Source organism: Sminthopsis crassicaudata, chromosome 6 (genome assembly GCF_048593235.1).
Source record: "Sminthopsis crassicaudata isolate SCR6 chromosome 6, ASM4859323v1, whole genome shotgun sequence".
Classification (NCBI taxonomy): domain Eukaryota; kingdom Metazoa; phylum Chordata; class Mammalia; order Dasyuromorphia; family Dasyuridae; genus Sminthopsis; species Sminthopsis crassicaudata.
The window spans coordinates 238,847,223-238,874,497 of NC_133622.1; the positions used below are offsets into that span (position 1 = coordinate 238,847,223).

Here is a 27,275-nt window from a genome sequence, read left to right on the forward strand (position 1 = left end):
ATTGGACTTTAGAAATATCTCTGTGTCAGTCCACTTAGTGGTGGAAAAGTCCTCTGTTGTACTCGGTAATACTTCATGTTTAAAACCAGATCATTTTTTCCAGTTCACTTTCCTTTGTGAAGAAGTTTTTCTAACCAAACTTTCTTCATGGCATTCCTCATGTCAGTATTTCTAAATGAATAGATAAGAGGATTGAACATGGGAGCAATAATGGTGTAAAAGAGGGCAAACACCTTGTCTCCACTGACAGAATTGCCAGTAGGCACATAGGTGAAGATGAGGGGCACAAAGAACATGATGACCACAGTAATGTGTGAGCCACAGGTGGAGAGTGCCTTGCGCCGACCTGCTGAGGATTGAGTTCTCAAAGAGGTCAGGATGATGATATAAGAAATAATCAAGGCAAAAAAGGTCAAAATAGACAGCATGCCAGTGGTACCAATTATCACAACAGCCATCAAAAAAGTGTCTGTACAGGCCAGCTTTAGCAAAGGAAACACATCACAGAAATAGTGGTCTATTTTATTGGGGCCACAGAAAGGTAGCTGAATAGCAATCAACACCTGCATGAGTGAATGAAAGAATGCCCCTATGCAAGAAGCCATCACAATAATACGGCATACCTGTCTACTCATGATGACCATGTAATGTAATGGCTTGCAGATGGCGACATAGCGATCAAAGGCCATTGCCACCAAGATGAAGATTTCCGTGGCACCAAAAAAATGAGCATAGAACATCTGGACCATGCAATTGTTGTAGGAGATAGTTGTTTTACAAGCCAATAAATCCACAATCAATTTTGGGGCAACCGTGGAGGTGAAACAGACATCAAGGAAGGAAAAGTAACTAAGGAAAAAGTACATGGGCTGTTCATTGAGTTGACTATATCTGATGGTGGTCAGGATGAAAAAATTTCCCAGCAAGATCATAAGATAGCAAAATGAAAAGAAAATAAAAAAGACTTGCTTGACTATTAAATCTTGATTATTGAAAAGACCCAGCAGGATAAATTCTGTGACATTGTTTCTATCTCCCATGACTTCAATACTGAGATTCTTGAAGAGGAAAAAGTACACCTAAAACTAGAAAAAAATAGGGATAATATTAGTTATTTTTGTTAAACACCAGCAGTGTTAACTAGGAATTTTCCTAACTCTCAAGGGAAAGAACATGATGCTTATTAAGGTCTTGATTCCATTTTAATATTGCTAGTCAATAAGCATTATTTTAGTGTATACTTTGTTCTTAAGTGTTAGAATTACAAAGAAAGATGAAACAGATGTTTAGATGTTTTTGATCACTGTCTCCTCCTCCCCCTCCCACTTTTTTTCCTCTCTCCCTCTCTTCTCTCCATTTCCTCTCTCTCCCCTTCCTCCTCTCCTCTCTTCCCTCCCCCCTTCTTTCTCTCCCTGCCCCCCTCCAAACAATCATTATCACATGACATGTTCAGGTCACAGAGCAGAGGCCAAATTTGAACTCAGGTCTTTCTGATTACAGGGCCAGAACCTGTATTCATTATCCAACATTGCTACCCAATGATTTAAGCAAGTTTAAAGGAAGCCACGGAGAGCAATTGGAGGAGGCAAACAGAGAGAGCATTCTGACTGTGGAAGGGAGCAGCAATTAAAGTAAATTCAGTCAAGAAATAAGAATGTTATAAGTTAAATTATAGAGACTATGGGAGAATAAACTATTAAAGATGGATTAGACAAATAGATATAGATATGGATATGGATATGGATATGGATGTGGATATGGATGTGGATATGGATGTGGATATGGATGTGGATATGGATGTGGATTTGTAAGGGGAGCCAGATCATCAAGAGCTTTGAATGCATAAAAAAGAATGTTACTTTTGACCTGAAGGCCATATTGAGCTACTAAAGTTTTTGGCATGGACTGAACCATACAGTAGGAAAATTATTTTGTGAACTGAGGGAAGGATGAATTAAAATGCATAAAAAACTCAATTAATGAATATAGATTTTTGCACTAGTCCAAATGTGTAGTGATGAGAGCCTGACTTAGGGTAAAATCTGTGTAAGTAGATAGGAGGGCATATGTGGAAAATGTTGGAAATAATAGTAAATAATAAATAGTAAAAATAGTAAGTCTTGATATGAGATTTAATCTGCATTGTAGATTAGAAATTCAGGATGACACCAAAGTTTTGAAGCTATGTGACTAGAAGGATGATAGTACATTAAAACTAATAGGAAAGTTGGAAGTAAAAGATACTTTGGGGAGAAAAAAATGATTTTTGTTTCAGACATATTGATTTTGAAGAACCTACTGGTCAAGACTTCCAGAAGGCAAATTGTTATTCATGAGTATAGCTAAGGAAAGATACTCTGGATTAATGTAGCAATCCATCATGAAAGTTATAATTAAATTACACTATGAGTGGGTGAAGAGAAAGCAGAATGGAAAGACAAAAAAAATTGTTGGGGTGCTTCACAAATCAGGAGTGTGAAATGGATTGTGATCCAAAAGATGATAATGTTATGATATATTATCTTAAATTCATTGAATTGTTGTTCTGGGGTTATAATTTGAGAGAGGTTATAAGAAGATAGCATATTATTTCAGATCAGTAAGCAATGTGATTTAGAACAGCTGTCTTAGAAAACCATTTAATAATTACAAAGTTTCCTACATTGATTATTTTCATTGACTCAAAGATATCACTGCTATGTTTCACACTAGAAGTGTGATATAATATAATAATCTGTCCAGGGAATGGGAATAATGTGGCTTAAGCAAATTAAAGAAAATGAAATGGCATAAATTCAGAAAAATTAAAGAAAATGAATTATATTAAAAATAAAGGACTATTATTAAGTATTAAGTAATAATGAAGGAAAATATTTTATGAAAACATGAGGAAATAACAAATAATGCTAAAATTTATTTATTCTTCCTTCTAGATTTATGATTTCAATAGCAACCATGATACAATTTAAATATTTTTTATATATTCTAACTCAAGGATAAAATTATCTTCTCATGGTTTCACAGAACTCTCTCCTTATTATGCAACACTAACTTTCAATGGCAAGTAAAGAAAAGGAAGTAAAGCAAATTAATTACAATTGTATCATTGTGTTTATAAAGGCAACATTAAAGCACTGAAGGGAGCAAAACAAAAGCCAATCCATTAGCAAACAATTAATATCCTCTAGGCATTGCACAAAACATTATTAGGCAGCATACAGAAAGCTTATAAAATATATAAATATAGATATAAATACATAAAGCATAGAAAATGTATACATTTTCATAATTTCTGCATATCATATGGAAAGTTTACGTAGAAATAATGGTAATTCATCACAATTATTTCCTAAATTCCCCTTATTCTGAGAATGATAAACTTATCAAGAGCAAAGATTTTTTTTTATATGACTCATTCAAGCCATAGGCCATTCATAAAATGCAGAAAAGAAGGAAGGGAAGGAAGGGAAGGGAGGGAATAAAGGGAAGGAAGAGAAGGAAAGGAAAGAAACCAAGGAAGGCAAGGAAGAGAAGGAAGGAAAGAAAACATCAGTTTGTTAGTCAGTTTACTACTACTCCTTTCCCATACTTTTCTTCTGAGCATCCCAAACACTGAGTTAGCTCAAGCAATACTTGTGTCAATCTCATTATCAATATGGACATCCCTGGAAAGTAAATTGACAGGGAAAGAAAGCTTATCCAAATTTTCCACGCCATTCAGAACTTCCCCATTTATTCTGATGGTGAAAGTCTTTATGGGAGAGCAATGAAAACTTCAGCCTGAATAATTCAGTATGCATTATTAGAATTGTTTGCATTGATGAAAGTACAGATAACACAAAAAATAAGATTATAATTATTTAAGTAATTTAAAAGTCTGCCATCTCTCCAAGTAGAAGAAATAAACTCCTGCTTCTTTGGCATAATAACATATCTCAATTATAGAACACTTAATGTGAAAAATATTTTTACTGTCAACAATCTAATGAGGTACATAGTATAAATACCATTCTTACTTCTACATAAACAAACTGGAATAAAGAGAATTTATGGGACATTCCCAAGTATTTGCTGCTAAAAAGTAGAGTTCTCAAACACAGATTGTCTCCCTCCATAGCCAATGTTATGCCCCTCTTATTATTCTATTTCATATCATTTATCAAGGAAATTAAATATGTTTTGACTGTTATTGTTTCTCTGTTTTTAATTTTCAAATTTGGATACACTGGTTTAATATTTGGAATTTCATTATCAGGCATCCAAAAATAATTTCTCAGTAGGCTTCCAGATTTGACCAATATACTAAGTAAACAAAAAATTGAAAGTATTTTTTCCTTTCAATGAATGACAACTAGTTGAAATCTTCTTGAGCATTGATTGAAACAATATTTGAAATCATTTAATAGTCAGTTTCTAAAACTCAACCTCATCTAAGAATTGGAAAATTTTAATGATTCACAGAGAAATAGCACATCAGTTAAACCCCACAGCTTATTTATAATAAAAATTTTATACTAAAAAGATAATAAAAATTTTATAATAAAATGATCAGTAAAGGGAGATAAATTATCTAGACATGAGCCACAAATATATTGAGCTGAAATAGGTGGAAAGCTCTGAGAAAAGTGTTTCAAGAAATTGCACCAAGATCGTTTGAAATGATATTGCAATAGCCTCTGATGACAATGTAAACATACTAAGGGCGTAGTATATTTAAATTCCATTTTACTGAAACACAGAAGAAAAATGCATGTGGTTCTGAACTAGTAGAAAATAAATGTAGTTATTCATTACTTCAAAGTGGCCTATTTAATTGCTGTAACTGTGGTAATAGACTTTTACCTTAGAAGGCTGAGGATAATTTTTGTACAAGCCAATTGAAACTTTTCCAGATAATATATAATGAGTTTCAAAGGGAAATGTTGGATGTTAGGGCACTGTGTAAAAGGGAAGAAAGAAAGAACCAGTATAAGCATGACCATCCTTTCAAATGACCCTCAGAGAAACAAGTTGAATCTCTGAAGAAAATCTCTCCATACCTCCAAAAGCTTTTGAAATCATGAAAACTACTTACAAAGATTATTTTGATATTTTTTTTCTCCATAAGATGCTACAGAAACAAAAAAAAAATATTTTCATTGGCTAACCACTTACTCATCTTTGATTACTTAGAATTTATAGAAATGTGTAATTTTATACCAGGTAATACATGGAAGAGATTGCATCATCTGAATTTTTCAATTAAGTGTGACTTTTAAGTCCATATAGAGAAATATTATGATCCTTAGCATAATATACAAATTCAGTAGTCAAAGAAACTCAATTGAAATTCTACCATTGCTACTTATGGAAATATTTTTCAGTTGCTTAATCTCTCAAGGGGTAAGATATCTTATTTGAAAATAGATGGGGTTATTCTGCATGGTTTCTATCTTCTCTTGCAGCTTCCAATCTGAGATATTCTATAGCTTATTATTCTAGGTCTCATTTTGGTTAAGAATTGAATTAAGGTTTATTGTAGCCCAAAAGAGTGACAGCTGACCTAATTTCTAATAAACTCTGGGTGAAGTCGACTGACATTTATTGTTTCAGTGTGTCACTGAACAAGTCACTTTTCTCACAATGCTTAAAACAGATCTCTATTGTGAGGAGTAAAGATAACTTTTTTGAAAAAAAAAATCTACTTCCCCTCTCCCCCACCCCAATAATAGAATTACTTGATATGAGGAAGACTTCCTTTCCTCAGTTACCTCCAGGTGAATATTATAATTGCTTATATTACTGAAAAGATTTAACCATTAAAACACTATGGAACAAATTACCATGTATGACATTTTAATAACACAGACTAATGAAAATCCCTTTTATGACACAAAATGCCATCTGAGATATCAAATTATTTGCATTTCATTGTTGGGAGTACAATTACAATTACTTTATATTTATTGATATATTAAAATAACTTTTAATTGCTTCATTTACTCAGATATTTTATTTTTTTTCCCATTGTGTCTGTCAACTTCTGATGAAAATGCCTTGTTTTCTTTCCTCATTTCATCTATTTCAGTCATTTGGATTTTAGCTTGTTTTTATTCATTATAATGTCAGAAATAATATATTCTACAATTTTCTTTTTTTATTGTTTTTTTTTTTTCATCAGCTAATTCATATGCTAGAAATTTCTTCAGGTAACTCCTATTGAATCTAATAGCCTCAGTGCACAAAATCAAAAACTTAAGAAATGGAAGGGACTTTAGAAGTAGCTAGTCTACTAGACTAGATTTTACAGTTAAGAAGAATGAGGTCTAAGGAAGAAAAATGAGTTGTCAAAGTTACCCATCTATTCAAGAACAGAATGAGGATTTAAATCTAGAAATCATAATTTAGCACACTTTCCACTGGATCATATTTTCTGTTGCCATGATTTGTTTTTGTTTTTTTTTTTTTTGTTTTTGTTTTGTTTTTGTTTATTTTTTATTGGCCAGGACAAAGATTTTAAAAAGATGATCCCTTTATTAAATATTGACTACAATTAACCTTTTTTCTTTTATTTTGTATTTTAAATTTTAAAAAAGTCTCACAAGTACCCAGGAAAAATTTTTATAAACATCATATCTTTTTTCACAGTTCTTTCATAGACTAGTTATGTGACACTGGCCAAGCTGTTTTTCTTATTTGAATCTCATGAACCTGATCTGGAAAAGAATCACTCCAAGAACTCTGCATGTATTTAAAGGGAAAGCTAGAAAATTTGAGACCCTGACAGAAAACTTTTATCTTTTGAATTCCCCAGCTTCACTGGACTGAGATAACTACACTGACAAAGTGCAAAGAAAACTAAACCATAAGTCAAAAGACATGCCTCACCTCTGCCTCTTTTCAGTTATGTATTCTTCATCCAACTGATTAGCTTCTTTAACTCTTGAGTTCTTCATCTGTGACATGCAGAAAGTGGGATATGAAGTATCATCTTCCAGTAAATCTGTGTAGATCCTCAAAACAGATAATGGATAGTCACTTTTTTTTCAGACTCTAAATGCAAATGAGTGCTGAATTGCAAAAGAAAATTACTTCAAGGTATTACCAGGAAATAAGAAAAATAAAGGGAAGTAGAAGTCCCAATCTATCCTCATATCATTACATAAAGAACTTTTGAAATATCATTTTCAAATAAAATTCATTCTTTGCCTCATATTCTGGGGCACTTAATACTAAGTGATATATTGATCAAAAAAAAAATAGAAAGTTCTGATGATTCTAAGACACAAATTGATTCTTATTCATTTCTTTGCCAAGAATAGTGCCATCAGATATTCCTTATCTCTTGTTTTCTGTAAAATTAAGATCAGTTCACAGATGTTTTTAGGTCAACTATCCTGGGCTGAGCAGTTCATTCAAGTTCAGCCTATGTTTTTAGATCCTTGCCAACTCTGATATTCTAGATTCTGCCTAATATTACTCTTACTGCTATCATTCTTTGGTTATACATGTTGAAGTTCTTTTTGACAGTAAAATTCTATGTTATATAGTAGCATATTGGAATTCTTAAATATGTTGCTTCTGTGATCATCCAGATAAATTGTACTGACTAATGAGGATTGTTTATATTCAGTAGAGAGATCTCAGGATTCATCCCCAAGGAATTGTTTGGCTGCCTTGTATAAAATAAGTGGCAGATAGTCATCAAGAGACACTTTTTATTGAATAAGTAGAACAGTTTCTAGTATATTAAGAGCAGAAAAGTGATAGGATCACACTGTTAGGAAGTGTTAAATGCCTGAGACCAGAGTTAAACTCAGGTCTCAATGTTTAATAAAGGTATCATCTGCTTGAAATCTTTACCCAGGCCATTAAAAATAAACAAAAACTGTTTAAAACAACTTTCTTAAAAACAAAACAAAACAAAAACAAAAGCAAAAACAAATAAACAAACAAAACAAAGGAAAAATATTTTTTTCAAATAAAATGAAATCATTGTTATCAACAGTGTATGGGACTGAAGCTAAAAATGCCCTGAAAAGTAATCTTTAGGGGGAAATATATATGTAAATAAACTATTTCATCAATACAAAAGCAGAAGATGCAATCCATGAATTTACACATATACCCCCCACATATGTATATGTATATAATACATATATATCTTGTTTACTTTTCTTCAGTCAAATCTAATTCTGTATAACCATTTCTTGGCAAAGATATTAGTGTCATTTGCCATTTCATTATCTAGCTCATTTTAAAGATAAGGAAACCAGGGCAAACTTACTTAAGTGACTGCCAAGATAAAACAAGTCTTACATGTTGTTGGATTTTAAACTCAATTCTTCCTGTTTTCATGTTCTGTACTCTCTATTCCATTTGCTGTACCACCTACATGCTTCTACAAGTACACACACATATTATATACACAATCATTTTTTTTATTTTCAATTCCATGTTTCATCCCTCCTTTGTCCCCTTTCCTATGTATTGAGAAGGCAAAAAATATAACTACTATGCCATAAATCCTGCAAAACATATTTTGATATAAACCATTAAAAAAAGAAAGAGAAACAAGAATAATGAAAATATCTTCAGTGTTGAGAAAAATGATTATTCTTTTCAAATATTAATAATGAATTATTAATCATGACTGAGGTTTTTTTCTTTCTTTATACACCCTCATCCAGAAATCAACCAGTGTGAGAAATCTTTGAAAAAGTCTTACATAAGCTAAGATTTAATCAAACAGCAAAATACATTCTAAATTTAGGCTAAAAGGTGGCTTTCTTCATATCGTGTTTGCTCAGACAAATTGAGGAACTGTGACATTTTGTCATACAAGTATCATAGAAATTGAAAAATCTCTTTGACCAAGAGTTTGGTGACCTATGTCATGTAACTGAAAACCCTCATTGGAATATAGCCTCATCTTTCATGGCAATAATCATTTTCTCATAAATTCTTAATCAATCAGAATCAATTGTTATTATCAAGAGTACCTGCTATAAGCTGTGAGCCCACTGCCATGAGGGATCTTTCACATTCAAAAAGACCATTGATCTCTTTTATTAATAAGCCTACTAGCACAATCTTGGTTTTGCTTATTTTGCTCTTCAGTATTTCATGTAAATCTGTCCATGTTTTTCTAACATCATCAAGCTCATTATTTTTTTATACAATGCTTCTTATTTTCAAAACACATGTATAGTTTTCAATATACATCTTTGTAAAGCCTTTTGTTCCAAAATTTTCCCCTTCCATCCTCTCATTCATTCCATCAAATGATTATGTTGAATTTTTAATCCCCCCTTTCTCTTTTCTGAAATGATTTATATGTACATCATTCATTGTAGAAACTTTATTTTTATAAAGCTTTACATTTTCAAAACATATGTATTTTCAACATTCATTATTGCAAAACCTGGTGTTACAAAGTTTTCTCCCTCCCTTTCCCCAAACCCTTATCCTAGGTGGCAACTAATCCAATATGTGTTAAACATGCACAATTCTTCTATACATATTTTTGCAATTATCATATTCACAAGAAAAATCAGATCAAAAGGGCGAAAATGGGGAAAACAAAATGCAAGCAAACAACAAGAAAAGAGAGAAATACTACTACACTCAGACCTCTCTCTGGGTACAGATATCTCTCTCCATCACAAGACTATCAAAACTGTCCTAAATCACATCTTTGTTGAAAAGAGCCATGTCTGTAAGAATTAATCATTATACAGTTATGTTGCTGTATATAATGATCTCTTGGTTCAACTAACTTCACTTAGCATTATGTTCATGTAAGGTTCTCCAGGCCTTTCTGAAATCATCTTTGTGATCTTTTTTCATAGAATATTATTCCATAACATTCATATATCATAATTTATTCAGACATTCCCCAAATGATGGGCATCCAATCAATTTCCATTTCCTTGCCATTGCAAAAAGCACTGCTACAAACATTTTTGCAAATGTTGGTTCTATTCCTTTTTTATGATCTCTTTGGGATACAGGACTAGTAAGGACATTGCTGCATCAAAGGGTATACACATTTGATAAGTTCTTAAATTTAAGCTAATTAAGATAAGTTCTTTTTTATTTTTTTATTGAACTTTTTTATTTTTAAAATATAGGCAAGGATGATTTTTCAACATTGATCTTTGAAAAATCTTGTGTTCCACTGGGAAGCGAATGTAAATTGTTAGCACTACTGTCTATCTACCCAGGTTACTTATACCTTTGGAAGCTAATAATTAATGTGCAACAAGAAAATGGTATTTACACACATATATTGTATCTAGGTTATATTGTAACACATGTAAAATGTATGGGATTACCTGCCATCGGGGGGAGGGAGGGGAGGGAGAGGATAATTTGGAAAAATGAATAAAAAAATAAAATAAAAAAATAAAAAAGAAAAATCTTGTGTTCCAATTTCCCTTTCTTTCCTCACTCCTTCCCCTAGATGGCAAGTAATGAAATATATCTTAAACATGATAAAATATATGTTAAATCAAATATAGGCATACAATTACCTTGTTGCACAAGGAAAGTCAGATCAAAACGAAAAAAAAATGAGAAAAAATAAAATTCAAGCAAACCACAACTAAAGAGAAAATGCTATGTTGTAATCCACCCTCAGTTCTTACTCTGGGTATATATGGCTCTCATCATCACAAGATCATCTTATTTTTGATTAGAGCCATTACCATCAGAATGCATGATTGTATAATCTTTTAATATAGAATGGTCTCCTAGGGCTACTCACTTCACTTAGCATCAGTTCATGTAAGTCTCTCTGAAATCATCCTTCTGACCATTTCTTATAGAACTATAATATCCCATTACATTCATATACCATAACTTATTCAGCCATTCTCCAATTGATGGGCATCCACTCAGTTTCCAATTTCTTCTCACTACAAAAAGGGCTGCCACAAACTTTTTTTTTCTACATATGGGTCCCTTTCTCTCCTTTAAAACATCTTTGGGATATAAGCAGAGTAGAAATTGCTGTATCAAAAGATATGCACAGTTGGATAATTCTTTAGGCATAGTTCCAAATTGCTCTCCAGAATGGTTGGATCTATTCACAACTCATCCAGAAATATGTGGGTCTCAGTTTTCCTACATCCCCTCAAACATTTGTTATTGTCTTTTCCTACAATCTTAACCAATCTGAAAGATATGTAGTGGTAACTCAGAGTTGTATTAATTTACATTTCTCTTATTAATAGTTAGAGTGCTTTTTCATATAACTAGATATGTTTTCAATTTCTTCATCTGAAAATTGTCTGTTCATATCCTTTGACCATTTATGAATTTGAGAATGACTTCAATTCTTAAACATATATTCTCTATAAATTTTAGAAATGAAGCCTTTATCAGAATGTCGAATGGAAAAAATGTTTTCATAGTTTATTGGTTCCCTTCCAAGCTTGTCTGCATTAGTATTGTTTGTACAAAACCTTTTTAATTTAGTATAATAAAAATTAAATATTTTCTGTCCAATAATGAGTTCCAGTTCTTTCTTGGTCACACTTTTTTTTTTCATTTTCCACAGATCTGAGAGGTAAGCCATCTTATTTTATTCTAATTTGCTTATAATGTCACTCTTATCTCTATATCATGAATCCAATTCAATCTAAACTTGGTATATGTTATTAGGTGTAGATCAATGCCTAATTTGTACCATACTAGTTTCCAGTTTTCCCAACAGGTTTGTCAAATAGTGAGTTCTTATCCCAAAAGCTGGGGTCTTTGGGATTGTCAAACACTAGATTGCTATAGTCATTGACTATTTTGTCCTGTGAACAAAACTCATTCTACAAATCTACTACTCTATATCTTAGCCAGTATAAATGGTTTTGACAACTGCTGATTATAATGTAGTTTTAGGCCTGGCACAGCTAGGCCAAATTAATTTGAATTTTTCAATAATTTTCTTGAAATTATTGACTTTTTATTCTTCCAGATAAACTTTGTTATTATTTTTCTAGATCTGTTAAAATTTCTTGGGAGTTTCATTGGTATGGCATTAATTTAGGTAGTATTGCCATTTTTATTATATTAGCTTGGTCTACCCATGAGCACTTGATAGTTTTCCAACATATTAGATCTGATTTTATTTGTGTGGAAAGTGTTTTATAGTTGTGTTCATATAATTGCTTATTTTGCCTTGGTAGGTAGACACCCAATTATATTATTTCATTGACAGTTATTTTAAATGGAATTTATCTTTTTATCTTTTGCAGTTGGACTTTGTTAGTAAAATATAAAAATGCTGAGGATTCCTATGACTTTGTTATGTATCCTTTGCTAAAGTTGTGAATTGTTTCCAGTTGTTTTTAGGTTGATTCTCTAGAGTTCTCTAAATATACCTTCATATCATCTGCAAAGAGTAATAATTTGGTTTCCTCATTATCAATTCTAATTCTTTTAATCTTTTTCTTCTCTTATTGACTAAGCTAATATTTCTAAGACAATGTTGAATAGTAATGGTGATAGTAGGCAACCTTATTTCACACCTGATCTTATTGAGGATGGTTCTAGTTTATCCTCATTACATATGAAACTTTCTAATGGTTTTAATTAGATGCTACTGACCATTTATTTTCATACTCTAATGTTTTTTTTATATGAATGGGTGTTGTATTTTGTCAAATGCTTTTTCTGTGTCTATTGAGATAATCATATGATTTCTGTTAGTTTGGTTATTGATATAGTCAATTATGCTAATACTTGTCTTAATATTGAACTAGCCCTGAATTTCTGCTATAAATCCTACTTATCCGAGGTGCATTATCCTAGGGATAACTTTCTGTGACCTCTTTGCTAATATTTTATTTAAGAACTTTTCATCAATATTCACTAGGGAAATAGGTGTATAATTTTCTCTGATTTCACTTTACTTGGTTTAGTTATCAGCACCATATCTGTATCATAAAAGGAATTTAGTAGGTCTCCTTTCCATATTTTTTTAGATAGTTTGCATAGTATTGGAATTAATTGTTCTTTAAATGTTTGGTAGAATTTGCATGTAAGTCCATCTGACCCTGGAATTTTTTTTTTTCCTTAGAGAGTTGATTGATAGCTTGTTATATTTTTTTTTCTAAAATGGGACTATTTAAATAACTTATTTTCTCTTCTGTTAATCTGGGCAATCTATATTTTTGTAGGTATTTCTCCAATTCCTTAGATTATCAAATTTATGACAAAGTTGGGCAAAATAACTCCTAATTATTGTTCTAATTTCCTCTTCATTGGTGTAGAGGACCACAGATAATGAATGGGAAACCCTAGGTGTGGTATAGGACCCTTTAGGCCAGTAACAGGAACCCTGCTGATGTATCTGGTTTGGCTCCCCATCCCCCCTAGGTGTATCTAATCTAGTCACTTTCATTATCATCCAAAATGGGACAAATACTAAAAAAAGAAAAGAAAAAAAATTCCTTGTCAAGAGAAGAATGAAGAATGCTTAATTAGGTTAATAATGGAGTGTGTGTTTTTTATTGACTCAAAAGCATATCACAGAGTTCTTGGATATTGTAGAGCATACATCTCTGTGGCTCTCTGGGCAGGAGAAGTTGGAGCCAGTGATGTGGTAGGCAGTAGAAGAGCAATTAACTGAATATTACCATATCATGGGTCCTGGCTCAATCTCCAAGCACATATTCCTTATGTACAATGTAATAAAATTGGCTTTAAGAAATATCACATATAAGAAATAGAAAGCTTTTAGAGTGGGTTGTTATGGAAGGAAGTTTGAGGAGAACAAAGAAGGGGATGGTACCCACATGCCCTGAGTGTATGGCATGTGGGGTGGGAACAAAAATAGGAACTGAGGTAGGACATTTGAGGGGCATGGCACTTTGCCCTTTTTCAGTCCACCTTCATTTTTGCCCTTGACATGCATGTGCCCTTTGGGTATCTTCTGTTCCCTGATCCTCCTTCCTCAAGTCCACCTTCATGGGCAAGAGAAAAAGTGGGCAGGGATGTATGCTGCCAGCACAGCAGTTTTACTATCCTCCTTTGTCCCAATTATGAGGCATTAATTAAAGAAAATGAAGAGGGACAGGATATGTTTGGGTCGAGAATGGAAACACATCCGTGATTGAAGAACCTGACCCTAATGGACCTCCAGGTTAAATCAGGAGAAGACACACTCCTTTTAATCTGGATGTTATCAAAGATCTGAAAAAAGGCTTGTACCATCTATAGTTCTGTATCATCTTACGTTAAAATGCTGTTAGAGAATTTGGTATATGAAATCTTCACCACTAATGATTGGAAATCCACAGCAAAAACAGCACAACTAGACCAAAGCCTTATTCTTTATCCAGGGCTTATAGCTAGAATCTTGTTAAAGGCCATTAAATATGTAATGCAATTATCTGGAATGGGACCCAACAAGATATACACCTTTTATACCAATGTACAAATTAATGTATGCTGTGAAAACATCCAAGAGTGGCATATGTTATTGGCCACAGATCCAAATTTCATGCACAGGTTCCCCTTAAAAATGGCCCAACTATTATATTTGGCTTTGAAAAGGTCTTTGAAAAAGTGTTTCTAAGATCTATCTTAAAGGACCAACCACCTTTACAGATTCATTCAAGCATAACATTTGTGCTGTATATTCTCCTGACTCTGCCATAAAACCAGTAGTCAGAACTTCTCTTCATTCCACTCAAAACAATGAGTTTTATTCAATTATGTTAGTTCTTACTTATTACCCAGGAGATATAAATATAATATCTGATTCAGCTTATTCAGTAGGTGTGGAACAAAGAATTGCCACAACCCAAATACAATTTGTAGCCTCTAACATATTTCAACTTTTTAAGGAAGTTGAGGAGCAAGTGAGAATCTGCACAGGTATTACTTCTTTCATGTCCCCTCTCATACTGATCTTCTAGGACCTATATTTTATGGAAATTCAAAGGCAGATCATCTTCTCACCATGTTAGCCAACATTCCCCTATTTCAGGCTGCTCAAGAATCTCATTGTAAATATCATACAGCTGCACAAGCTACAGTTTCGGATAACAAAAGAAGAAGTTAGGAGGACACTAGAACCTTTATAACTTGTCTCCCTATCCACACTCTTATGTTCCCTCCAGGGAATAACTCTCGTGGTTTGAGGCCCAATGAAATTCGGCATATGGATGTGACCTATTATAAATCTTTTGACCAGCTGTTTTTTTATCCACATTGTTGTGAACATCTTCTTACGATTTACTTTTGTAGTACCCACAGCAGAAGAGATAGCCCAGGTGATCACTGAATTCCATATACAGGCCTTTGTAGTTATGGCTGTGCCACGAGCAATAAAAATAGACAATGGACCTATAAATACTTCCAAATATTTCACACACTTTTGTGTGCAATATCAGATTTCACACACCACTGGCTTAATCTTCAATCTTCAAGGACAGGCAAAAGTAGAGAGGAGGAGCAGAGATATCAAGATGCTCCTTCAACAATAAAAAAGAGGGAGAGTCATGGGAAGCCCTAGAGAACTTTTAAACTTAACCCTTTAAACTATTAAATTTTGGGGTTTTGATGAGGACACACTGGCTCCAGAGCAGACAGGTTTTATAACCTGCTGGAAGAGCAGTGTTCAGTACCAGCAGTTCCAGTATCTTTAGATAATCAACAGGTGATATGGAGAGACTTGTAGAGTGGTGAATGGAAGAAACCAGATAGGTTAATCACTTGGGGCAGATGGTTTGCTTGTGTCTCTACAGATGGAGAAGGAATCTGATGGATGCCATCCATCATATATGTCTCTTCCATCAAAGAGGAAAGGAAAAAGAAAAAACCCTTGGGAAAAAAAAAAAAAAAAGAAGGCCTAGGAAACATCAGGTTGTTCTATCTCTGACTACATCCACCATTAAAAAAAAAAAAAAAACATGGTTATTAGGTTATTAGCCCTATGTGTATGACAATTGACTAATAAATATTACCATGACCAAAAATAATTGCTAAATAGACTGATGCAGTACTTCAAAATCTGCAGGAATTATTAGATTCCATGACACATGAAGTGAATAACAATAGATTGGCTTTGGATTGTCTCTTGGCTACTGGAGGAAGTGTATGTGTGGTTATGAATTAATAGTTATTTTAAATACCTTCATTCTGGGAGTTATAGATGTCTTTTATAGTATATTGTTTCTTCTTATATTACTACTTGCCTGTGGGATTGCTCCTATACTGAAACTTGTTGTATGTATTTAACCACTGATGTACATCTGCTTCAATTAAAACAAAAGAAAGCAGGAGATGTAGAGGGGAACTCTTAGCAAGGTATAAGACCCTTTAGTACAGTAAAAAGAACCCTGCTGATGACTCATTTAGCTCATCATTCCCTTAGGGGCGACTCAGCATTCCTGAGAAGTCAGAAATAGTAACAACATGTGTTGTAATTAAAGCAGAGTTATACAAAAGTGGCAAGGAAATCTCTGCACATAATAGCAAGCAGTTTATGTGGTACTATGTGTGAAGCATTCTATAGTTAGCACATGTGCAGTGTGCTATAGTTATATAATTGTATTAAAGTATATAAGGCTGGGAAAAATTTGAATAAATGGACTTTTGTTTGACAATCTTCCACCTCTTCACTTTTCACCCATGATCATGATTCAGGCTGGTACTGAAATCCTCTAGTGAGCAAGTCTGAACTATTGGTAGAAAGTCCTCCCTTTTCATTTTTGAGACCAAGTTGATTTTCTTCTTTCCATTTTCTAATGAAATTAACTAAAGGCTTATCTATTTTGTTGTTGATTTTTAAATAAAACCAACTCTTAGTTTTATTTATTAATTCAATAATTTTCTTACTTTCAATTTTATTTATTTCCCCTTTTATTTTAAGAATTTCAAAATTTATTTGGGGCTATTTCATTTGTTCTTTTTCTAGCTTTTTTAGTTGTAAGCCCAATTCAATTATCTTATCTTTCTCTATTTAATGCAAGTAAGCATCTAGAGACATAACACTTCCCCTAAGAACTGCTTTGACTGAATCTCACACATTTTGGTATGTTGTCTAAATATTGCCATTGTCTTGGATAAAATTATTGTTTCTGTGATTTGTTGTTTCACTATTCTTTAGGATTAGAAGATTTTGTTTCCAAATAATTTTTATCTATTTTCATATGGCCTTTCATGTATTTTTATTGCATTATGGTCTGAAAAAATGCATTTACTATTCCCTTTTTGAATCTGATTTTAAGGTTTTTATGTTCTGATACATGGTCAATTTTTTGTACATGTTCCATGAATCTCTGAGAAAAGAAGTATATTCCTTTCTGTCTCCATTCAATTTTCTCCAAAGATGTATCATCCCTAAATTTTGTAGGATTCTATTTACCTCCTTAAATTCTTTATTTGTGTTTTGATTTATCTAGTTTTGAGAAAGGAAGGTTAAGATTGCCCACTAGTATAGTTTTGCTGTCTATTTCTTCTTGCAGCTCTCAACTTCTCTAGGAATTTGGATGCTAAACCACTTGGTGCATATATATTTGCTATTGATATTGCTTCATTGTCTATGGTACCCTTTAGCAAGATATAGTTTCTGGGGCAGCTAGGTGGTGCAATGAATAGAGCATTAGACCTGAAGTCAGGACCTGGGCTAAAATCTGGCCTCAGAAATTTAATACTTCCTAGATGTGTGATCTTGGGCAAATCACTTAACCTCAATTGCCTGAGGGGAAAAAAAAGATAATTTTATTCCTTATCTGTTTTAATTATATCTATTTTTGCTTTTGCTTAATCTAAGATGAGGATTATCTATGCCTTTTTTTTAAACTTTACCTGAAGCATGAAAGATTTTGCTCCAGCCTTTTACCTTTACTCTGTACATCACTCTTCTTTAAATGCATTTCTTCCAAACAACATATTGTAGGATTCTGGCTTTTAATCCATTCTGCTTTCTGCTTCTGTTTTATGGGAGAGTTCATCCCATTCACATTCACAGTTTAAATGACTAATTAAGTATTTACTGGAATTTGATTTTTCTAAGTTTCATTTCCTCTTTCCTCTTTCAACTTTTCTTTTAAAACTAGAAGTCAGGAACAACTAAAAGAGAAGAGTGTTGAGAAGAGTACCCAAAGAAAAGGTGCTGAAAACCCAAGTTCTCTTGACAACTCTACCCTCTTCATGAAGTGAAGAAATTGGACGTGTTTTCTCAAGTCCCTTCCAGTTCTGTAGGCTTGAAGCTAGCACCTTGAAGGTACCATTCAAGCAAATTATATTACTCACATAAATATAAATTTACCATTATCATGACTTTAGTTGACATACTCCTTACTTAGTATGAAATTCTTTGTTTACATCTTGAACATTGCTTTTTCCTTTAAGCCCTCATCTATCTTACAATCAAAAATGGACTTTCTTTACATTCTCCTTTGATCACATGCTGTTGTTTTCTCTCTCAATCTCACTCTGTCTTTCTGTCCATATGTATCTCTGTCTTTGTGCCTCTGTCCAACTCACTTTGTGCTTCCTGCTCTCCCCCACCCCGTCTTTCTCTGCCTATATCTGTTTTTCTCTGCTTTTCTCTGTGTCTCTCTGTATCTTTGATTCAGTCTCCCTCTGTGCCTCTTTCTATCTCTCTATGTCTGAATCTCTCTTTGTGTGTCTGTCTCTCCATGCTGTCTTTCTCTGTCTCTGTCTTTTTCCTCCCTAAGTAATCTTTTTATGTTATTTTTCCCAGGTTCACATTTCCAATTATCATCAGAGATATGTTTAAAGAGAGATTTTGCTGACCTGGAAACTAGATCTCTCTCCATTGAACTATGTTACTTCTTACTTCTCTCATGTTTTTTTTTATCATATTAACTCTATACAATAACTATCATTCATGTTTTTATCATATACTTCTGTATGATTTTATAAAATTACTCAATTCACTGAGGGCTAAGGATGCAAAATCAATACTTTAGATAATATTTATTCATTTTTTTAATCTGTGTTATCCAATATAGTCGAAAATCTCCCGGGGAGGAATCTACAACAGTATTGGCTATTCTATCTGGTTTGCAAGTTGGTAGACCAGCAAACTACTTATAAAAGGTATTATGCAAATATAAAATGCAAACAGTGAGCATCTAAGTGCAAAAATTTCACAGGACTTGGCCTTGCTTACACAATTTTGGAATTTAGTCAGCAGTGATCCAACACAACCACTGTTGCCTATAAGAAAAGCTTGGACAATCTCCCCTTTGCTCTAAAAGCAGACCTCAACTTAAAAAAAAAATGAGCAAAAAACAAAAAGATCTCTGACAATAGAAAGGTTTTTTTTTAATTTTTTTCTTTTCTTGAGAAAGAGGAGAACAGATTTCAAACCCTAAGGATACTAAAAGCACATCATCTCCAGATGAAGTCCCAAAGGGTCATAAAAATTAGTCCTTATCGCACAAGGCTCACTCAGAATTCAAAAAGGATCTTAAAAGAGAGCTAGAAGAATAATGGAAAAAAATAAATGAGAACTTTGTAAGACAGTTTGGAAAATAAAACACAGAAATTATCTGAAGAAAACTCCAAACAAAATAGATTTAGTGAAATAGAAAAAAACATAGAATTCCTTAAAAATTGTTCTGACAAAAGGGAAAAAGAAAATAATTCCCTGAAAAACAGAATTTGTGAAATGGAAAAAAAAAAATCATAGAACAAAATGCAACTTTTAAAAATTTAAAATTTAAATTTAAAAATTCAATTGTCCAAATAAAAAAAGTGCTAAAAAGGCAATTGGTTAAAACAATTCACTAAAAATAAGAACTGAGCAAATGGAAATGAATGACTCAATGAGATATCAAGAATCAGTCAAGCAATCAAAAAAAAAAAATAGAAAAAGATGAAAAATGCCTCATTGCAAAAACAACTAAACTGGAAAATAGATCTAGGAAATACAATCGAAGGATTATTAGACTTCCTGAAAACCATTATTGGAAAAAAAAAAAAAAAAAAAAAAAAAAGAGAGACAGAGAGAGAGAGAGAGAGAGAGAGAGAGAGAGAGAGAGAGAGAGAGAGAGAGAGAGAGAGAGAGAGAGAGAGAGAGAGAAAGAGAGACAGCCATATTTCCGGAAATCAAGGAAAACTGCCCCAATGTCCTAAATTTGTTAAGGTAAAAACTCCATTGAAAAAATTTACCAACCACCTCCTGAAAAAACACTCCAAAATTAAAACTCCAAGGAATATCACAGCTACATTTCAGAACTATTGGACAAAAAAAAAAAAAAAAAAAAAAAAAAAAAAAAAAAAAATACTGCAAGCAGCCAGAAAGAAACAATTTAAATACCAAGGAGCCACAAGCAGCTTTTACATTAAAGGATCAAAGAGAGGTCACATATGTGACCTTTGAAAAATTAATATTATATTCTTGAACCAATTTCTTTCATATGTAAAGTGAAGGAATTAGGTAAGTTCTTATTGGTGGTGGTGGTATTTTTGTTTATTTACTGAAGTAATCCTTCAAAACAATGTATTGAACTCTTAAAAACCTACATTCTATCTTGAAACTTGAAAGCAACTTTCAAATAATAATATCAAAATGTCCCTTATATAGTTTAGCAGGTATGTCTCCATATCCCCAAATTCTTTTTATTACTGTGCTTCACTCATTTCATATATAAATATTGCACAGAGAATCTCTCCTTACAAATATGATTCCTATTGAGGAACAAAGTCTGGTTTGCTACGTTTAACTGAATAATCCAGAACAATGGTTATTAGATGCAATAGTTCTCTAGACTTCAACTTAAATACACTTAATATTCTTACAGGAAAGCACTCTGATTTCTAATAGAATTCCTTCTAGTCTATAAGTATAGCTATAAATCATCTTCTATCCCTTGTCACTCTGTATTCTGATGCAGAGTTGAAGAATAATAGCAGAAATATAATTTGGAACTGAGGAAGAACACTAGCAATCACAACTGAAATATAACAGTATATTTTTGTGACATGGGAATTTTCAATTAGGGATTTTTCCTATGCCATTTTTTTCTCCCTCCACCTTTCCTAAGATTAAAAAAAAAACTACAATTCTGAAAAATTTAGATGTCCTATAGTTCCAGTAGCTTACCCCATTTTATAGGCAAGAAAAGTGAATCTTACTGACAAATGAGTTGCTTAAAATCATCTTTACTGATTAGTTATATCACATTCTCTCTTATTGCCCACAACCTTCACCATCCTCTGTATTTTTATATTCTTCACCTTCCTATTCTCTTCCCTCTTTTTTCCTCTGCACCTTGTATATGTGTATGTGTGTAAATTGTTCTGTGTATCAACAAAATATGCTTCATTAATTTAGCACATTAAGAATTTTAGGGAAATTCTTAGACTGGCTTTATGTTCTTATAATGTTTAATGATATCGAAATATTCCACCAAGGTTTTTGAAAATCCCAAAAGTTCCATAAAGCCAGATATATTTTAAAGAGAAAAATATTTGATGAATCCTTCTTCTTTTTCTTCCCCCGCCCCTTTCTCCTCTTCTTCCAAAGTTATTCTTTAAGTCACACTCAGTTGTACTCTTTAGTTACCCAAGAACTAGGCATAAAAAAAGAGAGTGGTATGGGGAAGAGAGGGTATAGAAGAATTGTACATATTTAATATACTGGATTATTTCCTGTCTTGGGGATAGATTTGGAATAAAAGTTTTTCTATGGGTGAATATTAAAAACTATCTTTCCATATATTTTGAAAATAAAAAGCTATTTTAAAAAGAACAGTGGATTCACCCCAGTAAAACTATCCTGCTGACAACCTAAATGAGGTTGAAGGTTCCTGAAAGACCCAAACTCATGGGTGAATTGGGATTGGGGGTATCTATTCCAAGTATGATTAGATTCCCCCTTTTGTTTCAAATACCATGAGGGCAACTTAAGCAGGTGCAGAGCAATAATTTAAAGCTTGGTAAGACATCAAAAACATCAAAGTAATTCATTGAATTCTGGGCTATTGCTAGGTTTCTTGACATTTGTCTTGCCTCTGGAATTTGATGACTGGAAGAGACAACATTGTTAATCTCTGCCTCTCTCCTTCCCAACATGTCCCCCATTTATCACTATCTCCTTTCCTTCATCACTGTCTGTATCTGTACCACTTTCATTACTTGCCTTTGTATTTTAGGGCCATTTGTCTAAACTTTCTCTCTTGTTATTAACATATTATCACATTCCTTTTCCAATTGTCATTATGTTATTCCCTAGAGAGTATTCAAAGAAACAGTTGTTTTGGTCCTCATTTTGTAATTTAATAATTTCAGAAACAATCAATTCACTTTAAGGCTTAAATGTTTTGATAGAGTAACAATAACACATATGTCATTTAATTTTATCTTTGTAATATTTGTTATTCAGTCAATAAATATTTAATTAGTATAAACTATATTGTATGTGTATTTCTTCCTGCTACTAGATTATATAGAAATAAATAATTTAGACAAGATTTATCCACATTTTTTAAAATTATTTATTGAGGGTATTCTATGACACTGTCCATGCCAGGAAATTAAAGAATATGGAAATTGAATTTGACACTATGGACTGAAAGGTTAGATCAATTTGAATATCATACATTATATTTTGATTCAATTATATTTTGTGGTACCACAGCTTTCGCATGGCATTCTTCATTTCTGTATTTCTCAGTGTGTAGATAAGAGGGTTCAGCATGGGTGCAATCACAGTGTACAACACAGAAAACTCCTTCTCATTATTGTTGGCACTAGGAGGTGGCACATAAGTGTAAACACAGGGGACAAAAAAAAGTATAACAACCATGATATGGGAGCTACAAGTGGAAAGGGCTTTGTGCCTACCCTCTAGTGAGTGCTTTCGAAGATTATACAATATGACTATATAAGATGCTACCAAGACTAGAAAAGTAACCAAACAAACCATCCCATTGTTGGCAATGACCAAGATACTAACAACATGAGTGTTGGTGCAGACCAGTTTCAGGAGGGGTTTCACATCACATATGTAGTGGTCAATCTGATTAGGGCCACAGAAAGGCAGGCTGAGGACCATGAGAAGCTGGGCAATTGAATGCCAAAAGGCCACTGCCCAGGCCGTCAATATCAGCATGTTGCATCTGAGCCGGTTCATAAGAACTGTGTAGTGCAGTGGTTTACAGATGGCAATATAGCGATCAAAGGCCATGGACACCAGAATGAACATTTCCACACCTCCCAGCAAGTGAGCAGAGAAGAGCTGAATCATACAACAATTAAAGGAAATGCTTTTGCTCTTGGCAGCTAGGTCTCTGATCAGCCTAGGTACAATGGTGGAAGTATAGGCCAGATCCATGAGGGCCAGGTGACACAGAAAATAGTACATGGGCTGCTGAATCAGATGGCTACATGTGATAGTGATGAAGATGATGAAATTTCCCAGGAAGATTGCAAAGTAACAGAGCAAGAAGAAAGTAAAACATATTATTTTGATCTCTTTGTTCATAAAAAGTCCCAAGAGAATGAACTCTGTGACATTGTTCCGATTTTCCATGTAGTTAGAGTAGGTGAAGAATATTCAGTATAATATTAAATTACCTGAAATTCTGTGCAATAGAAGAAATCATTATTGGCATTAGTTTTTTATATAATTCATAAAACCCATTTAGAAAAAAAAAAACAATTGTTTGAATTGACACATTGATCATAAAACAGATTTTAAACCAAAGTGTAGAACTTTAAGGCATAGAATTTTGTAAAAAGTGAATATCTCTCTTCTAATACTTATTCAAGGCTTAATATACCTATTTATATCTGCAATTCAAAAATCACAGAATGACTTAAAATATGAGGAGGGGGAAAGAGGGAGTGGGAGGAAGGCAGCATAAAGATTTTTATAAAAGAATAATGATTATGACTCTTAGGTCTCTAAATACATTTGCAGGTTTTGGGGGCAACAATCTTTTTTTATTTAAGAAAATGAAGATTTTCAATTGCTGTGGCTGAAAGTGATATATCACCTTAGCATCAAAAGATATTATTCTGAGGCTTTTCAAATACACTATAGCTGATCCATTGTGAGAGATTTAATTATGTTGGCCAAATCTTTCCACTTTCATGAAAGATCCTGGAATTAAGATTTTTCCAGAAATAATCTTAGAAAATCTAAATAATATTTACTCCTCCATTTTTTCTGCTTCATGACTAAAAATTTTCTGTTTCATAATTAGAAATATTCAGAACAAATTAATTTAGTGACATATTGTCTTTCTTATATAGCTAACTTGTCACTTTTGCAATTTCCTCAATTTTTTTTTTCTTTTTGAACTCATTGATATATTTAATTTTTAATCACAAGCATTTCTCAATTCATAGCTTTTCACCCCTCCCATTATAAAGACAAATTGTCCTATCACACTTTTGGTCAGATCATTATTTAAATTTAACAAAGCATTTTCAAGTATATTCATGAGATATTTTAATAGTCATTGTAATATGAAACCTATGTAATCTGAAAATTACTAAAACAAAAACCAAATCAAAAGAAAACAAATAAAAAAAAGACATGAGTTTCCCTTATTTGATCTAATAAAGTGAAAGATTAAGATATATCTGATTATTCCTATGTCTTCTAAATTCAAAGTGGAGATGGGAAAAACCACAGAACAAGTAGAAAATAATCTGTATTTGTAACATTTTTCTCTAGAGTAAAGGGAGGCAACTTATCATTTTTCTTTGAAATTAGTATTTGTCCCAGACCTTTATTTGTTTATTATTTTCAAATTGATCTGTTTGTTTTTTCCCCCCAGTAATCCAGTAATGGTTTCTATTCTTGATTTTAAATCAAATCGTGAATTGTAACATTCAATCACAAGGAATAAAGAAATAACCTAAAAGAAAGATGAAAAAAAAAATAATTGGGCAATTCATAATTAATTATCCCAGAGCTTTTTTGTGTGGGTAGTTATAGGTATAACTACCCAATAGCACAGAGTAATAAAGAACATGCCCTGTTCTGAGTGAGGATTTAAACTCCAAAGATAAAGGATCTTGTTGGAAATGAAAACTTTAGACACAAATTCTTGGAATGATTGGAGGAAGACTTCATAAGCCAGAAACAGGCACTATACCCTTTTGAGGGGATACCCACTGTTCAAAGAGGCTGAATCATCAATTGTATTCCATAATATCACCCTGCCTCCTGATCTACTCTTCAGAATTTCCATGGAAGGAAATCCTTCCATAATCTAATATTTTATGACACTTCCAGTACATGCACTGTTGGATGGGCTTCCAAATTGCCCCCCCCTTGTCATATCACCATTGTATCCTCCTTAAGGGAGGAGAAAGTAATATACACAATGCTTATTGATGTTCAATTAATTTTTTTGCTTTCCCAAGTAATAAACCCAGGTCATTTGTACACAAGAAGCACCATTGATTATGTCTATTACATCTGTTGACATAAGACATTCTTTACTCCTCTTCAAACAGACTCTACTACCCTAAAGCTTATATCATGTTCTTTTCTACAATGGACATGGAGAGGGAGGCTGTGAGATGAACTTTTCAATTGTAAAAACAAAACCTTACAATTCTAATTCTCAGTATCTTAACGTGAGCTATCTACCCAAAAGTAAAGTTTCATATGTGGGAGGAAAAGGAAATATGAATAGATATTGTAAGATGTAGAATTATAAGGTGTCTTGGAGGTAATGAGGTGGCACAATGGAGAGTTTTAATTAAAATTCAACCTCAGACACTTAATAACTGTGTGACCCTGGACAAGTCATTTAACCTTGTTACTTTGTCTTTTTCCTCATATATAAAATGAGGTGTAGAAGGAAAGGGAAAACCACTTCAGCATCTTCACCAAGGAGCCCTGAATGGGACTCTCATAAATTGAATAATATTGAAACAAGTGAAGAACAACAAAAAGGAACCTTAGAGGCAAGGAAACTTTAGAAAGGAGAATACTGAACTTGGAATTACCAGATCTTAGTTCAAATTCACTTTGAATTTACAAATTCCTTTGTTGTTGTTTCTTATATAAAATGAAAAGACTTTGTAAAATACTTTTAAATATGTTTTAGGCTATAAATCTAAGATCTATTTGTATCTCTAAGTGCTTAATTAGCTGAAGCTTGAAGAAACAAAGTGACATTTTCAAAGACACTCAGAGAATGACTAATTTGGTAAGGATTCAAATCTAAATCTAAAACTCAAAGAGTTAAATGAATCCTCTATTGTCATATTGCTATTAATGGCCAATGGTCAGAGTCAAGATCTAAACTACTCAATTTTAGGAGTTTTATTGTTTTTTTTCTATTATATCTTTTGGCTTTGCCCCATTCAGTCCAGAAATGCTGGTAATAATAAAAAGATTCCAAAGAAGCAAAAAGAGATTTTTTTTTTCATCAGCATCTTTAAGAGATTAGAAGTGCCTTAATTAGAAGTGCCTTAACTAAAGCTATTTTTTTACCTAGAATCCCTTTCTTCAACCCTATCCTTAAAGACACATATTTCCAGTTCTTAATATTGAATATCTTGAGGTTTAAGATAGCCTGTTGATGGGGTATTTATAGAGAATATGTTTTGGGGGAAAGGGTGTGTATATGACTGGGGTAGTTGACACAGGGAAATAGGAACCTAGGAAATCTAAAATGACTAGACTATTTGTTAGGCTTACTAAGACCCTTACAACTATGGAGGTCTTAAAAGAAAGAGAAAACATTTCCAAAAGCATTTCCTTTTTTTTTGGCTTACCTGTCATATATGTAAGAAACATTGTTAAAAATGGTGGGGGTGATGGTTTTTGGATAATCAAATCCTAAAATCAATGAGTGAAAATCCATCCAAAAAAAACTTACATTATACCATGACAATAGATACAATCATTCATAGGAGATATATTCCCATGATAAACATACCTGATACCATGAAGGGAAGACTGGTTTCTGGTCAAGTATTCCTGGAAATGTGGACTCTCATTATCTTCCAAGAGAATGGTCTATTTTTATCAACAAGCAGGAGTGGAAGTAGGTAACTATTGCCAGGTGACCTCAATTCACTGTAAAGGGAAAACAGATGGGAATCAAGAAGTGTTCCCTTCTTTTCCTGACTGGGAACTCAGCAGACAAATAGATTTTCAAAGTTACTGACTCCACCTAAAACATTTAGCCCAATAACTGCTTTTTGTGGAGTCATAGAGAAAAGCAAATTTAAAGGCTTGTGAGGGACCCTTAGGACTTAGTCTCCCAGAAGCATTCCCAGGCAATTAAGAAATGTAAGACATTAAAATACAAAGACAAATTTCAGGGTCAACTAATTAG

General features: G+C 32.9%; 1 protein-coding gene across 2 annotated transcripts; it reads right to left on the minus strand.

Annotated features, from left to right (window-relative positions):
- Window positions 1-104: 104 nt before the first annotated feature.
- On the minus strand, window positions 105-27,010 carry LOC141545907 (olfactory receptor 4P4-like). Of its 2 annotated transcripts, XM_074273280.1 has the most exons (3): window positions 26,874-27,010; window positions 6,868-6,993; window positions 105-1,085 (listed from the first exon to the last, which is right to left on the minus strand). In XM_074273280.1, exon 3 carries the CDS (start codon window positions 1,038-1,040, stop codon window positions 105-107), a length of 936 nt encoding a protein of 311 aa, XP_074129381.1. In that variant the 5' UTR covers window positions 1,041-1,085; window positions 6,868-6,993; window positions 26,874-27,010. The 2 variants fall into 2 exon arrangements, with proteins under 2 accessions (XP_074129381.1, XP_074129382.1); XM_074273281.1 differs by lacking the exons at window positions 105-1,085; window positions 6,868-6,993 and adding an exon at window positions 22,476-23,549.
- Between the last annotated feature and the right edge of the window lie 265 nt (window positions 27,011-27,275).